Below are 16,398 nucleotides of genomic sequence, written 5' to 3'. Positions count from 1 at the left end.
CAAATTTTTCTATAAAAGGCCAGACAGTAAGTCTTTTAGGTTTCATAGGCCACATTCAGTCTCTGTCACAGATTCTTTTTTGTTTATTGTGTGTGTGTGTGTTTTGCTTTTTGAACCACTCTTTTAAAAATAGACAAACCATTTTTAGCTCACGAGCCATACAGACACAGGCCACAAGCCAGATTTACTCCTTAGGCTATAATCTGCCTACCCCTGGCTAAGACTAAAAGAGAAAAGAGGTGTCTAGTCCCCCAGATTTCTACAGAGAGCCGACCGAGATCTACTCAGCAGCCAACAGAACCTTATCTCTGATGGAGTAGGACACTGACTACACACACGTACCTGGCCAGATACCAAAACTACTATTACTAGATTTCAGAGTCGCCATTACCAGTGACTGTTTATTACCTTCCATTCTGCCAACTTTTTTGAACGGAAGTGTCCACCGAGGCATTCCTGTGCCCATCTCACCATGGATGTTGGGTATGGGGGGTGCAGATAACCTGTCTTTTTTGTGCCCAGGTCACCAGATCTAGAGGCACTGCTCCCGCACACCTGCACCTGAAGAAACTGCTCCAATGAGCCCCATTATATCTGGGCCTGATGCACACATCACAAGACACTGGATTTCGACCTTGATTATGTACCGGATATGACTCTGGGAGTCCCTGAGAGAGCCTGCGTGCATTTTGCATGAGGGAACAATGGAACGAATTTATGGCCAGAGAGTGAACTATGGCGGACTGATAATAACCACACATTTTTTGCCACTACTCCTGTTAGGTGGCGAATTTGTTTTCTCCTCCCCCAGGATGTGGGCTGGCCTCGCAACCTGCTTAGGACAAAAGAATGCTACGGAGGTGATGCTCTACCAAATTGCTGGCCTGGCCTCTAAGGGGGCTGGCAACTTCTGCTTCTCCCTCCTAAAAGCCAGCCGCCCTGCTGCAGAGAACCACGGGAAGAAAGACCGGCAGAGGAGAGGCCATTGCGAGCGCCCCCTGCTGAGCTCCCACAGGAATGCAGCCCCCTGAGTGCGCTCTCCCTATACCACGTGGAGCAGAGCAACTCCGCTGGGCCGGATCAGCCCACGCATCATGAGAAATAATAAATGGCTGTTTTTGTAAGTCACTATGCTTTGGTGAGGTTTGTTACATAGCAACTGACAACTGAAACATAAGTGTATATATTAAACATATAAAAACAGGGATGGGAAGAATATAGAGCAACTCCAGGATAATGACTACTTCAAGAGAGGGGCTGAGAGAGAGGGTACGGGCTGGGAAAGGAGGAAACATAGTCTGTAATGCTAATTTGTTTTATTTTAAAAACAAGATCTGGAAAAATAAGGCAAAACATTAAGTTATATCTGAAGAATATATATATATATATATATATATGGTTATACATTGGTTATATAGGGCTATATAGGTGTTATTATCTGTACTTTTCTATAAATTTGAAATATTTCATGATTTAAAAATAAATTAAGGAATCTAGAAATAACCAAGGTAATAAAGTTGGATCCTGCCAAAGAAAAACATTCTTACTCTAATTTAGGAATTTGGGCTATTTCTGCCTAAGATTCCTTAGTCATCTTGGACAAAATTTCAGAGCATTTCAGTTTTTTAAACTTCTTTATTCATCTTTTCATTTCCCCCTTTAAAGATATTATCTTTTTTCTCATCTTTTCTCTCTTATCATTTTTTTTTTTTTCTGGCATTTTTCCTTCTCTTCTCTCAAAGTAATTCTCTCAAATTAATTCCAAGGTAATTCTCAAAGCAATTCCAAATTTTCAACATGCATACTTCACTCCTCATCCTCAAATTGCCACCTCTGGGTCATAAACACAACTTGAAGAAATGACACAGGATACGTGGTGGTCTTTTGTTAGATTAGTATAACTTAGGGACTTTGTTCATTATTTTAACATATTATGAATTGTTATTTTGACTATAAATAAATAGGAAAACAAAAACATGGATAAAACTACAGTAAAGTTCAAGTCCAAGATCATTCACTAGGATTCAAGACTAGGCATACATAATATTATATATTATGTTTACAAAATTTTAAATTTTAAATTCTCAACTGAGTAACCTCAGGTATTTTATATTAGACAATACAGTTGACCGTTGAACAACACAGGTTTGAACTGCGTGGATCCATTTATACATGGATTTTTTTACAACACAATAATATAAACATGTTTTCTTTTCCTTATGATTTTCTTAACATTTAATTTACATTATTGTAAGAATACAGTACATGATACATATAACATGCAAAGTATGTGTTAATTGATTGTTGATATCATCAATAAGGCTTCTGGTCAACAGTAGGCTGTTAGTAGTTAAGTTTTGGGAAAGTCAAAAGTTATAAACAGATTTTCAGCTGAGTGACATTAGGTGTGGTCAGTGCTCCTAACCACCCCCGCCCCCACATTGTTCAAGGATCAACTGTATGTTAACTTTAAGGAATGAAGTTTTGTTTGACCTACAGCTTTCTTATTAACCAGTTTGAATTATACATATTTATCTTAGCACAAAATAGATTCAGAACAAGCCAAGCACTGAATGAATTTAAATATTACAACTGTGATTGTTTACCATTTTAGGATTTACCACAATACAATCATTTAATTTAAGTTGAACTGAATTTAAATTAAATTGTTTATAAATTGAAATTCTTCTTAAATCTTTTCAGTAAGATGCAACAAAAGTCACACTAATGTCAAAACAAACAAGCAAAAACTTATTTAAAAACAACAACAACAACAACTCAGCATCATCTACACCTTCAACCAACGGCCAGGGGGGAAAATGGTCCAGGAAAATAACAGCACATTGCAAGTTCTTCTTTCTATCAGGTGACTCTCTAACTTCAGACACCAGTCATAACAAAAAACCTCAATTCACCTCTGTGTACTAACCAGGCAAAATAAAACAAAGGAGAGGCTCACATTACATTGTTCTAAAATTTTAGAATTGGAACAGACCCTACAGATCACCTGAAACATGAAAACCTTGATTTCACATATAAAAAAATTCTAAAGATATGAAACCGCTTTCCCAAGAACCTGCTACTAATTGAAGGCAAATTTTGGTTTCCTATTTTTTTATCGCAGTTTCATTTTACCAACTTGTTATCCAAGAACGACTTTTCCTTTATGATCCCATACTGGAAAAGAAAATTCGAGTTTTTTCCAAGATATGGAAATGGTCGGTACTTTACACAGTTTGATCTCAGAAATATGTCACTGATAAAATAACATACCTCTAGCGTGTGGCATTTTCCTCGAATTCGGTTACAAAGAAGTTGGTAATTCTCCAGCACAACATTCAGCTCAGATGTCAATTCCTGGCCACCAGAGGGCGCCTTTGCAGCCAGTAACATGATGTTGTCCTTGAGAATCTTCACTCTCACCTCCTTCTGCAACACGTCCTCTTTCGCCCTCTAGTCCAAGAAAGGATGAACTTGAAAACTGTCTCCCTTTCTCAGTAACTAATTTATTTCTTTTTTAAAAAGATAACTAAACCAAAATTAAAATGCTGACATGATTCTAACTACCCACCTGGAATGTTATTTAGGTAATCACCACAGAGAGTACTTTTGAAATAAGAACAAACACTAACTGTAACATTTACATTTCATAACAAGCAATGTGAACACCTGAGTCACCCTCAGTTACTGACGTGGAGTATTTTCAAAGTCTGGGCCCATGATAAAAATCTAAGTGAGGTATTTTAATTAAACACTGTAAGTCTGAGCATATTAAACTGTAATAAATAAATTTTCGCCATAGTAGAGGTATCATTTAAAAATAATTTAAACATATCTTTTTTTCTCCTGGAACATAGGTGTATCTGTGCTTCTGATAATTAATAGCATTTCGAAGTTGATGAAGTTATACTAAGAAGTCTAACCTAGAAATAGCTTCTTTCCTGACTTTCCCTCCATGCTGGGGATGAAGACTCACTTTCAGAAAAATCAACCCAAGACAGCTTTTCATGTTCCCTTTTAGCTTCCTCTACTGCTTAATGGTTTTAAATCTCTCTCGGTTGTTAAAGTAATTAAGTATAGTGGTTTTTAAAACCATAACGGTTGTTTGGAAGAATAAAAACAAATAGAATGTTGCCCAATCAAGGTTAAACTTATTTCTCTAAGCTCTCATCCCTAGTGACTTTAAGAAACCACAAAACTACAATGCCAATAATATAAAGGAAGAGAATAAATTAAATAAGATGGTTCTTAACACGGTAGGCTACCTTTAAAATACCTTATACTGAATATTTTAAAAGCTCTCAAAAAAACTACACTAAAAAAAGATGCTTCAGTGAAAACACTACATACAAGTACAGTAAGACTCCCTTACTGTATTTACTTTGATTCACATTCAATAATGCATTGATGAAATATAATCCCTTTTTAAACAGATATACAGAAATTTTTGCTTTAGTTATACTTTCAGGCAAGTTAAATTTGGCATAAAACAGTTAATGTGTGGCTTAATCTTTTTTTTTTTTTTTAATAGCCTTTAAGACACTATCTCCTTTGGTATAAACACTGAAGGACACTTGAATCAATGTTAGAAATTTGGGAATGATGCCCAGTTCCTTCACTATCCAAAAAAAGAAAGCATTCAAGACTATTGACACAGGAATGTAAGTTTACAGGAAATACATCCTGTAGACCCAAATGATATTAAATCCCTTGACAATGTTCCTACTGCGACTCTTACCTGCTCTAACAAAATTTTGTTATTCATGTGTTTCCCATGAATTCACTGGAAGAATACCTTTGATAAAATGAAGATAAATCGCAACCAAATTGGGAAGTCGCCCTTGCTCCTGACAAAAGACAATTCTTCTTTAAAACTTCTGGAAATAGATAAGTGTTGATGGTTGCACAACACTGTGAACATAACTGATAAAACTAAATTTTTTAGTCATTCTCTAGGGCTCCCTGAGGTTCTAACGGAAGAGACAGTCTTAGGGGCCTTCATGGACTCAACTCATGGGCCAAATGGAACACAGGGAGTCTCGGCTTCCTTTTTCTACTAAAATCATAGCAGCTATCCTTCCATATTTTTTTTCCAATTTGAAATCCAACTATGCAAGATTGTATGTACATATCATGCTTTACAGATGACTGATAGATAGATAGATAGATAGATAGATAGATAGATAGATAGATAGATAGATTCATTCGCCCATTCATTCATTCATTCATTCATTCATATTTAAGGGAGAAGGGGAGCTATAAAGCCTATTGACACTGGCCCCAGACTCACCTTCATTTCTTCTACTGCACTCTCTAGTTCTTCCGGTGACTTGTACTCAAAATCCCTCTCCAGGTACTCTTCTTCTGCCTGGGTCATCCATTCCTGCATCTCTGACAAATCTTTCTTCAGGTTCACTGCTTTTTCCTGACTTTCAGACAACCTATTTTTTTGAATAGCAATCTGGAAAGGAAAAGCCATTCACCCAGATAAACAAATGCTAAAACACTAAATGTCAAGTTCTAGTTTCTAATATCTAAGGACACAGTGAGAACCTTCCACAAAGAGTCTTGTTTTAACATTCAGATAAAGTCCTTCATACGTTTTGTGCTGATGTTGTGGAATATAAGCAACAACGAAAACAATCATTATAACTGGGACGCTACACCACATTTTGGATATTAATCCAATATGGAAATACCTATTATAATTCTAAAAATGCATAACTTTTGACAGAGTAACCCCAAATGAAGGAATCTAGCCTACAGCCATAAAAACATATATTTTAAGGAAATTTACTGTAGCACTGTTTATTATGGAAAAAAAAAACCTGGAAGCAACCAGAATGTCCATTTTCTCCCATAAAACACTGCTGTACAAAATTCTGGTTTTGATAATCTACTATACTTGTATCCTGCACACAGACACAAAAAAGTTACATCAGAAAATAGGTTTTATCTGAATCTCATTCAATAACTTAGTTAAATATTTCAGATAATCAAATACTTGACACAAACGGACTTCCGTAGATAGCATCCCACTGAGATCACCCAGCGCTCACTTCCTCCCACTCAGAGTAGTGGTCACGGCACCAGGGGCTTGCTTGGCCGCAAAGGTGACAGTGACCAAAAGTCAGCACAGGAATAGGACGGCTCTCATGAGAGAGACAGAGAATCCTCAGAGGCTTTCCTGTACCCACTCTTCAAAGAGGATCACAGACCTAAAAATAGAAAGGGGCCACACAGGAGCTCTGATTTCCCTGGCCCGCATGGTGCTGCAGGAGCAAGCAGACTATGCAGCCCTGATGCCCAAGTCCTGCTGATCAGCACTTTAAGTGGGGCAGCTGTTTTTAAAAAATACATATATATATGTAAATACAGATTCCTTGGGTTCTGCTTCCAGAAAATTCTCCTTACTAGTTTCTGGACACTAGTCAATTATATAATTCTCATAGATCCAGAGAGAAAAAAAAGACACTGTAATGAACTTAAAAAAAAAAGCTCAAAACTATAATTATCTTGCGATTATATACTTTCTATTTTTTGGCATTAAAATTTTTCCTTGTTTCATGATACCGTGGCTATAACAGATGAAATAGATTGTTTTTATCTGTTGATTGACTTTACACATCCATCTTTTCTTAGCAAAATAAAAATTTGGCAACATTGTATTTGTCCAAAACTTCTTCAACCTTTATACTACTCAATGAAACACAAGAGTCTGGAATGGCTTTAGATAATGATTCACACAACACATGGTTGCCTCCTTAATAAGGACACTTAAACATTTCCCATATGTTTACTCTCATATGATGAATCAATGGTAATTCATAATTATTTCTATGTTGTCATATCTATATGTATGTATATATGTACATAGATACATAGATCTAAATAACTATGTCTGTCTGTATCTATCTATCCATCTACACTTTCTTTGCTCCTTGCTGGCACTTCCAAACCATTTTCCGTATTTACTTTCTGCCAAATCTCAACAGATTCAAGCACAAACCATCAGATTATAGCACACTTAGAGAAATCTGAATTTGGCCAGAGTAGATGATACTAAAAACTTATTTTCTTAAGTGTGGTAATGGTATTGTGGTTTTGTAGAAGACTGTCTTTATTCATGACAGAAGTATTTAGTATTTAATATCCATGCTAAAGTGTTTAGGGATGAAGTGCCATGATAGTTTCAAATCCCTGTCAAAAGTACATTTTTATGAGGAATTCTTAATCTCAGGAAACAAACTGAGGGTTGCTGGAGTGGTGGGAGGTGGGAGGGATGGGGTGGCTGAATGATAGACATTGGGGAGGGTATGTGCTATGGTGAGTGCTGTGAATTGTGCAAGACTGTTGAATCACAGATCTGTACCTCTGAAACAAATAATACATTATATGTTAAAAAAAAGGGCGCCTGGGTGGCTCAGTTGGTTGGGCGACTGCCTTCGGCTCAGGTCATGATCCTGGAGTCCCGGGATCGAGTCCCGCATCGGGCTCTCTGCTCAGCGAGGAGCCTGCTTCTCCCTCTGACCCTCCCCCACTCATGTACTCTCTCTCTCTCTCATTCTCGCTCTCTCAAATAAATAAATAAATATTAAAAAAAAAAAAAAAAGAAGAAGAAGATAGCAGGAGGGGAAGAATGAAGGGGGGGAAATTGGAGGGGGAGACAAACCATGAGAGACTATGGACTCTGAGAAACAAACTGAGGGTTCTAGAGGGGAGGGGGGTGGGGGGATGGGTTAGCCTGGTGATGGGTATTAAAGAGGGCACGTATTGAATGGAGCTGGGTGTTATACACAAACAATGAGTCATGGAACACTACATCAAAAACTAATGATGTAATGTATGGTGATTAACATAACATAATAAAAAAAAAGTACATTTTTAGGGGGAAAAAAGTGTGTGTGGAGAGAGTGAAGGAGAGAGAGAAAGCAATGTGGTAGAACATTACAACTGGCAAATTAAGGAATGGGCATGTGGCTACTCCCTCTACCTTTATTTCAAACTTCCTTTAAGTTTGAACATATTCAAAATACAGAATTTACGGGAAAACAAAACAGAATATTCCAAGGATGCAAATATCAATTTTTCCTACATAAACATTAACCAAAAACCTTGCATGAAGAGATGTGTACGACGTTAAGGGCTGTCTGCGGAACAGTCCTGTATTTCACATCGTCTCCTCCCATTTTTCACCCTTCCTCACTCACATGAGCTTTGTGTAACCTCATTGGCGAAGCAACAGCAATCAGAAGAGAACAGTTATACTGCAGTCCTACTGTACCCAGAGTTGCCTTCCTTCAATCACCATGGAGAAACTATCCAACAACAATTCTTTCACAGAGAGAGTGGACCCCATCCCTCTCACATATGACAGACTTAACTCCAGGAATATCTTCTCTCAAACTCCTCCGTTTCATTATTTTCTCCTTCTTAGGGAGGTCCGTCTTTTTGGCATGGAAATATCCTGCAACATCTTTTATTTCTAAAAATTACAAAAACATCTCTTTGGACCCCAGGTCTCTGCACCCACCCCATTTCTCTGCCCCTCAAAGTTGGTTATGCTTGTTGTCCCAACTGCTCACTTCCCATTCTCTCAACATTCTCCAACGTGACTCTCTTCCCTGCCATGCCACCAGACCCTTTCCTCAAGGTCATTTAAAGCCTCCATCTTGTCAGATCTAAAGCCTGACTTTCAGTTCTCCTTGGCCTCAGCAATCCTCAGTACAGGGCACCGTGGAAAGCTTTCTCCATCTGGCCCTGGGGCCTCACAGCCTCCTGGCGTGTTACTCCACCAGCTGACCCTAACTTCTCAGCATCTTTGGACTCACCCTTTCCTCTTTCTGGCAGTAAGTGCTGAAGAGCTCCATCTGCATGCCTCATAATCTCACACTTAACCCTTCCAGAATGGAAATCATTGTTTCACCTGCTCTCACAAAAGCTTCTCGTTCCTTGAGTCTCCACCATTTCACCAAATAGCACCACAATTCACACAAAGTGGAAGCTCTGCCCAAACCTCAGTTGTCCTTGACCATTCCCTTTTTGAGATCACATGTCCAATCCATTACTAGACTCCTATCTCTATTTTCAAAATATAGTCCAAATCTAACAGTCCTCATGACCTCCACCACTATCTCTCTAGTCTGAAGGGCCAAGACAGCAATAACCTCTTAAATAATCTCTCTATTTTCATTCTGGCTTTCCCAGAGCAAAGTACCCACACGGTAATGTCACTTCCTTGCTCAAAACCCTCTGCTGTGTGAAATCATCCTTGAAATAAAATTTTCAAATTTTGTTTCAAAGGCCAATACAATCCATCTCACCTACATTCTGAGATCTGATTTCAGATCTTACCCACCCACTAACTCCTCTCTTCATTCTATTCCAGCTACACTGCCTTTCTAGTTCTTTGTTGAACACACCAAGCTCATTCCCACCAAGGAGCCAAACTGGACAGTTAGTACCCTCCCTTCATTAAAAGAAAAATCCATTTTTTTGCCCCAACCTGCCACCCACGCTATAGGTATTCTAGACCACTGTTTTTCAAACTGGATGGGCTATAAAATCAATTCAGACACTGAAAAAAAGGAACGGTCTGCCTCTTAAAGGCCACAAACAGCAAAGCTGAAAAACTTACCTCCTTGCTAAGTTTCTCCAATTGGGTTTGGTAGTCCACTAGTTTTGTCTGCATCCAGGTTTTTATTCCAGCAGCTGGACAGCTTCGAAGGTTAGCCTCTATTTCTTCCATGTCTTTCAGAGATGATTCCACTGTTTCTATTTCATTAACAAAGGCCTGAACACAGAAACAAACCCATGTTGAGTTCATTCCTATATAAGTGGGTGCCATAATTATAATTTGCCTCTGCTTGCATCCCTGAAAATATTATAAAAACCGACTGCTTGGGAGTCAGGACTTTTAACTACTTAAGAAATATTGTGCCTTGAGAAATTCATTTCACCTGGGCGCTTCATATAGCCATCTGCCAAATTAGATTGGAAATACTTGACTCTCGGCAGGGAATAGTACTCTCAATTAATTTAGAAAAGCCTAATGATTTCACCAAATATAAATTGCATGCAGTCTTACTGGCAAATTTCACTTGTTAAATATGTTTTTCTGTAAACCTCACCATGTGGCATAATAAAACCAATATATAATTGGTAATTATGACCCTAAAATTATCAATGGAACATAAAATAGCAAAGCTCCTAATTAATGAAAATTGCTCTTATTCTCTCTATGCAAAATTCTATAACCCTGGCCAAAAATGAAAATATGAATAACCAGTCATTCTTTTAATAACGATAAAGTAAAAAAAAAAAAAAAAAAAGGTTTATAGTGAAAGATATTTTATCTTGGTTTATTGTCATGTCATATTCGTGCAATTTTAATAACAGCAAATAACAAAGAAGCAGACGGAAATGTTATTTATTATAGCAGAGGCCCTAAGTCAGCAGAACTCACAGAGCACTGGTCCAACTGACTTTGTAGCCCTTCCGCGTCTCCTTGGACCACCTGCGCTTTCATTAAGAAGTCTTTCACACCATCCATCCACTTCTCAATGACTTTCAAATCCACCTAAATCGAACACAATAACAAGGGAGGAAATTACTCAGTGACACTCAACCTAGTGCATCTCAAGATCTATCGCTACTGGAAGAAAGGCAACCTTTCACAACTTTGATAGTATCATTTTCATTTATTCTATTTCTTTTTGTTAAATCTTCCAAATTTGAAAATCATGATTTTCTTGATGATTGACTAAAACCCTCAAGAGATGACAGTTTTGGTGATCATTCTAAAAATTTCAAAACACTCTCCAGTGAACCAAGCTACTTTGCTTAAACGTGAGCAATATCAATGATTAAAAATTCAAATTACAGTAAAAATGCTTTGCTAGATGTAACCCCCTAAAAAAATTCTTTTGTTCTCATGTAATTTAGAACAAATTTTCTCCAAAAGTTAGCTACTCAAAGCAGGAATAAATTAATAGCACATGGGAGGGGATACAATAGATTGATTGTTCTTAGTTCCGCTGTCTGACACCTTGTTACCTAAGAACCCAGGACAGTCTGCTGCTCAGCTTCATCCTTTCACCCAATATTTACTAGGCACCCACTGCAATCCTTACTGCGTATGGTGCTGCGGGTCAAAACCAAGTGAGAAAGAAAACATTTTGCAAAGAGAAGGAGAGACAGTAACATTGGAACTGGGCTGTTAATACAATGAGGTAGGTCCAACTTGATCTCCAGTATTAGAGCAAAGTAATGGTCATTTCTTCCCCAGGCCTCCCATTCTAAAGTCACTGGTCAGTTTCACTTGTTAGTTTCCCTGATATGGAGCTAAATTTGTTCCCTTATATCCTGTCGATTCTTTGCTTCTCGTTCAACCCTAAGAATGGAGGTACATTTACAATCCTGCTCAAGATTTAAAAGCAGCCACTGTGTCCTCCCTTAGTCTCCTAGTGGCTAAGCATTCCAAATTCCTTCTGGGATGTTTCTAGGACATGAGATCCAGGTATGGCACTCACCACACCCATCAACATTCTCAGGAAACTATGCCAATTGTTTTTTTTTTTTTTTGATGTCCTTATAACATGCCACCCAGAACCAACTATTCTTCTCCTTATAATGCTGGAATGAATGGTAACGATAGAACCCACCATTTCACATATGGCTCTTACATTCATAAAATGCCATCTAAAATCATTTAAGTTTTATTCTTCTTATTTTAGGGTTGTTTTTTGTTTCTTTCTTCCATTTGTTTGTTTATAGATATATTAGTCACAATGGTATTTATGGTTAGCCAGAATTCCAAAATTCCCACAACTACCTCAAAATTGTATTTCCCTTACCTCATATTGCTTCAGTGACTTCTGGAATAAATTCAAGACTTGATATTTATAAATATTAAATCTTCCCTTGTTATGCTAACAATAGTAGTTACCAATGTAATAATGAGAAGCCAACAAAATGATTTGAATTTTTAGTTTCACCACTTTTGTACCAGCTATTTCTCCTGGCTTTCTCTTATCTGCATATCTGACAGTGGGATGTCCTTTTTCTATAGGAATTTTTTTGCTGTTGGGTTTTTAGTTTTTTTTCTGGTGAAAAACAGGACCAATGACAGTGCCTTCCTGAGCATTTCCCCATGAGGACTTACGTCATTCATTAATCAACAAAGTTTTAGCTTAGTTTTCAAAATATGGAAATCTACATAACACTAGCACCTAACCAGCTTACCTCCTCCTTCTTATAAGGTTGGAAGAGATTTCTCAAATACTTTACCGATGAAGTCAAGAGTTGCCAAAAATGAGTTTGGGAGCCATTATTTGAACCAAATGAGCATACATGAAATGGAAGATTATGAATCTGTGTATCTAACAATCTGGTATCCCTCCTCCAAAAAATAAATAAAGGAAAGCAGTAATTAAAGGAAATAAGTCTTGGCAAGGCTTCTTAGTGGTGTCTATGATGATTCCTAGCGACCACCACATTCTTTCCTAAACACATACAAGATCTCTGGTTTGTCATTTATCTATAGCTCTGCCGGGAACATCAAGCTTACTTCAGGTCTTTAACTTCTAGAAAATAATGTTTCCCCCAAATTAGGACATTCACCCAACTCTATTTTTCTGGTAATTTCTCACAAGATGCATAATGTGGTCTTGAGACCAAGAGTAAAATGCCCACATTACTTGGGATGTAGATGTAGGCACTGTAGGATCTGGGGTAGTTTTCCTATCTAACTCCTAATTGAGGCACGAATGCTCCCTCCATAATGACCATCTGACACTTCCCAATTTACAGGGCCCTTCTCTGATGAAAACAGGGAGCAAAAAGCACTTGTTTGGCCTTTCAGCTTCTCTTATTGACCCTGGGCACCCTGCACATGCTTCCAAACACAGCTTCAAAAACCCTTTCAGTCACATTGTGAGCTTCCCTCAAGCGTCCTTTTCCTCTGTTCTTTAGCCTGTCTGTCACTATTCTCACAAGCTCATGCACTCTTCCTCCTATGTATTATTTTAATTGGTGACATATCTCTTCTGTATTTGCTCCGTGTCCTAAGATCTACGCAGCAAGACATGCCCAGGACAGGGGGAGGTGGGATGCAGAAAGATAAAAGTGCAAAAAGAGAGAAAGTACAAATGCATCTATCTCTAGAAATCAGGGGGGACTTTTTTTGACTGCCCATTTGACTTGCCACTTCCTGCACTGTTAATCTCCATTCTAAACTTTTTAAGAACTCAAAACACCATTACGGCTGTATAACTGGGCAATTCATTACCTCCAATTTTTGAATTAAAAGATGGATTTTTTTTTTAAGATTTTATTTATTTATTTGACAGAGAGAGACACAGCGAGAGAGGGAACACAAGCAGGGGGAGTGGGAGAGGGAGAAGCAGGCTTCTGCTGAGCAGGGAGCCCGATACGGGGCTCGATCCCAGGACTCTGGGATGATGACCTGAGCCAAAGGCAGACGCTTAATGACTGAGCCACCCAGGCGCCCCTAAAAGATGGATTTTAATTGGGCCAAGGATTATTGAAATTTAGAGGGAAGCATTACACTCTATGGAGGTTTTCATCACAACCAGCCTTGACTGAAGCAAGCAGCCTCAGCAATCTGTCATTGGCAAGTGAGAAATCAACCGCCTTCCTTCCTCCCTCTCCCAGATACACACAGACCATGTGAGCACACATGATTCACACACCTGTTCCTTCTCTCTCTTACACTTCAACATGAGAAAGGGAAAAAAAAAAGAAGAAAGCAATAGACACAGATAAGCCATGAAAACTAGCTGATCATCCCAACAGTAACAAAAGGAACAGGTGGGAATCTGATGATCTGTTTTCACTACTAAGAATCCTTCACATAATCCTGGCCACACCAAATTCTAAGAGAAGCAGTGTGACCCATGAAAAGAAAGACAAAAAGTGTGAATACCAAGGTCAGCACCTCATCCAGCCACAAGGTCCTGAGAAACTAATTTCTTTTCTTTGAGCCTCAGCAGATCAATTATAAAATAGGAATAATAACAACTAGCTCGCCTGGTTGTTCTGAAAAACAGAGGTAATGCTTGGACAAGGCCTGGTATAAAGCAGGCATGCAGTATGCTAGCTATTATTACTAAGATCTACAAAACCAAGTGCTTTAGGACCAAGATTAACCCATAAAGAGCTACCACTTCCAAGTTCAGAAATGAGCAGCCAGGGAGGGTACATGCTGTCATGAGTCAGCTTAATGTTTTTAACTGTTGCCAGGATTAATCCTTGTCCTATCCTATTGGTGTTCAAAAGGAACTAAAATAGCTACTATATCTTCTGAAGTCAGCTCAGCAGAAGAAAGCCCAGTAAATGAGGGAAGGCCCAAACTTTAGAAATGCCTGGTGGCAGCAGATTCTCACGGCATTCCCCGCCTCCCCCCGTGGCTACACCATATGGGAAGGGTTTTTAAAACGTTAGTAAGATCAATACTGGCCACCGTTTGTGTGCAGGCAAGTGTGGGAGACAGAGAGCTCTGCTCCGCCCTCCAATACCTCCTCTTTCCCCAGAAAGAAAATATTGTCTCAATCCACCTGTAGCAGGTGTTTCCTGTGCCTTAAAAAAAAAAATACCCAAATTCTGCTCATCATTAACTCAATCACACAAGAATTTCAAAGTACAAGAGCTCACGTGTAAAGTATTTCTCTGCCCATTAAAAAAAATCACTCAGGTTATGCACTTATGGTTTTCTAATGTACAATGAGTATTTAATTTTTTCTCCACTTCCATCCACTTGCAGAATAAATACACACATGTATGTTACATATATCACTATATATAATATTTTATGTTCTGACTATTATATATATATTAGGATTGGGTAATTTCTAATGTTCTCTCTTCTTTAGGGGACCTCAGCTCTTTTAAAGCAATATAAAACATTTAAAAAGACTTGTAAACTTCTACAATAAATATCTATCATTAATTCACATGCACAAAATAAATTGTAAGTACTAACCTAGGGCAACCATGTCTCATTCTCACTTATACTCACAAATTCTGAAACAAATATAAAGTGACTAATACAGTATTTTGAAAGCCAAAGTATCAAATACTCTAGTTTGGAAGAGCCAAAATTCTACATTGACCATCACTGCTCAAAAGCACTGATTTGGGCAACACCTGCTGCTGGATCATGGAAAAGGAATGCAAGGTCACTGAAACAAGTCCTCTAATCCTAACATGCCCCATCTCCCAGCCTGGCCCTTGAGCTAGGGGTGGGGGAAATATGAAGCTTGGGAACTCTGGATTTAAGACAGTAAGATTCCAAAGTACACAACTACCTCCCAAGATTTTGTTGACAGCTAAATTCCTGGCATTTTATTTTGTCCCTTCCCCATCTGGTGGAATGTCCACAGCTTTTTAAGCAATTTCTAATCCAAGGCACAGGCAAGAAAAAGGATGAAACCAGAATTAAAACAGTAATTTAAGGCAATGGGATTTCTATTTTGTATGGTTTTATAATATTTGTGAACCTCAAATGCACTCTTTAAAAAAGTATTCCTTCATTTAATAGGGAAGACCAGCAAGGACATTCCTACATTTATTATCTAAAACTAAGAAGACTTCCTAAATCTAAGGTTTAGAATGCACCTTTAGTAAAGTAAAATACATTCAAAATGAGAAAGGAAAAAAAAACCTTATGAGATCATCAATCATATGTTACCTAGAAAGAGTTAAATCAGCCATGTTGCAGATTATTCTTACTAGGTATTTACCATAGCGTTTTTACTGTGAAATTCTTTCCAGAGTCATTTCAAAGCTCAGTTCTGCATGTCTCAGAGCTCTGGTATATCCCCTTCCAAACTCTGGGTCAGAGCACATCGACTGATCAGCAATTGAAGGAAGGGGTGTGACTACACAGAGTCCTTTCATTTATGATGAGCAGGCATTTAGATTGTATAGATCCAACCTCAGTAGAGAAATGTTACTGGGTAAGATGCCTGTAGGCACCTACAAAGCAATGACATTCCCATCCATTTACTTGCTTTTTCCCACACAGGGCTCCTGTCGTCAATGAGCTCAGTCCTTGAGGGAGGAGAGACACACAGGTCTAGCCTTAATAAAAGCTGGCCTGAGATGAGGGTTTGTGAAGGTGTAAACAGTGCATAGTAGAATCCAGAGGAGGGAATAATTAGCTGTGGACATGGCAGTGAGCAAGACTGAGCACTGCTTGCAGAACAAGCTTCTTCTTAAAGGATGAGCTCAGACGAGGAAGGTATGAATTCCTAGCAAGTGGCATTTCCGGAGAAAGGCAATTGTCCAATGTGGTCTTCAGGATCTACTACACTGTTTCCTCACCAGACTCAGTTCACGAAGGAGGGTTTGCTGGGGGGGGCGGAGGGGGCAGTGCAG

General features: G+C 38.5%; 1 protein-coding gene across 11 annotated transcripts in view; it reads right to left on the bottom strand.

The window, feature by feature from the left end:
• UTRN (utrophin) overlaps positions 1 to 16,398 on the bottom strand; it is a 496,097-nt gene that overhangs the window by 318,895 nt on the left and 160,804 nt on the right. For all 11 annotated transcript variants that reach the window (XM_054505586.2, XM_054505588.2, XM_054505587.2 and 8 more), the window contains 4 exons: positions 10,466 to 10,579; positions 9,638 to 9,793; positions 5,291 to 5,461; positions 3,274 to 3,453 (listed from right to left, as the gene is read on the bottom strand). In XM_054505586.2, the coding sequence (XP_054361561.2) occupies positions 3,274 to 3,453; positions 5,291 to 5,461; positions 9,638 to 9,793; positions 10,466 to 10,579 (621 nt within the window). The remainder of the gene's footprint in view (positions 1 to 3,273; positions 3,454 to 5,290; positions 5,462 to 9,637; positions 9,794 to 10,465; positions 10,580 to 16,398) is intronic.

Source organism: Mirounga angustirostris, unplaced genomic scaffold (genome assembly GCF_029215605.1).
Source record: "Mirounga angustirostris isolate CCGP_5_RB_7025 unplaced genomic scaffold, mMirAng1.0.hap1 SCAF_8, whole genome shotgun sequence".
In the NCBI taxonomy this organism is placed as follows: domain Eukaryota; kingdom Metazoa; phylum Chordata; class Mammalia; order Carnivora; family Phocidae; genus Mirounga; species Mirounga angustirostris.
This window is presented reverse-complemented; position numbering and strand designations above follow the sequence as displayed.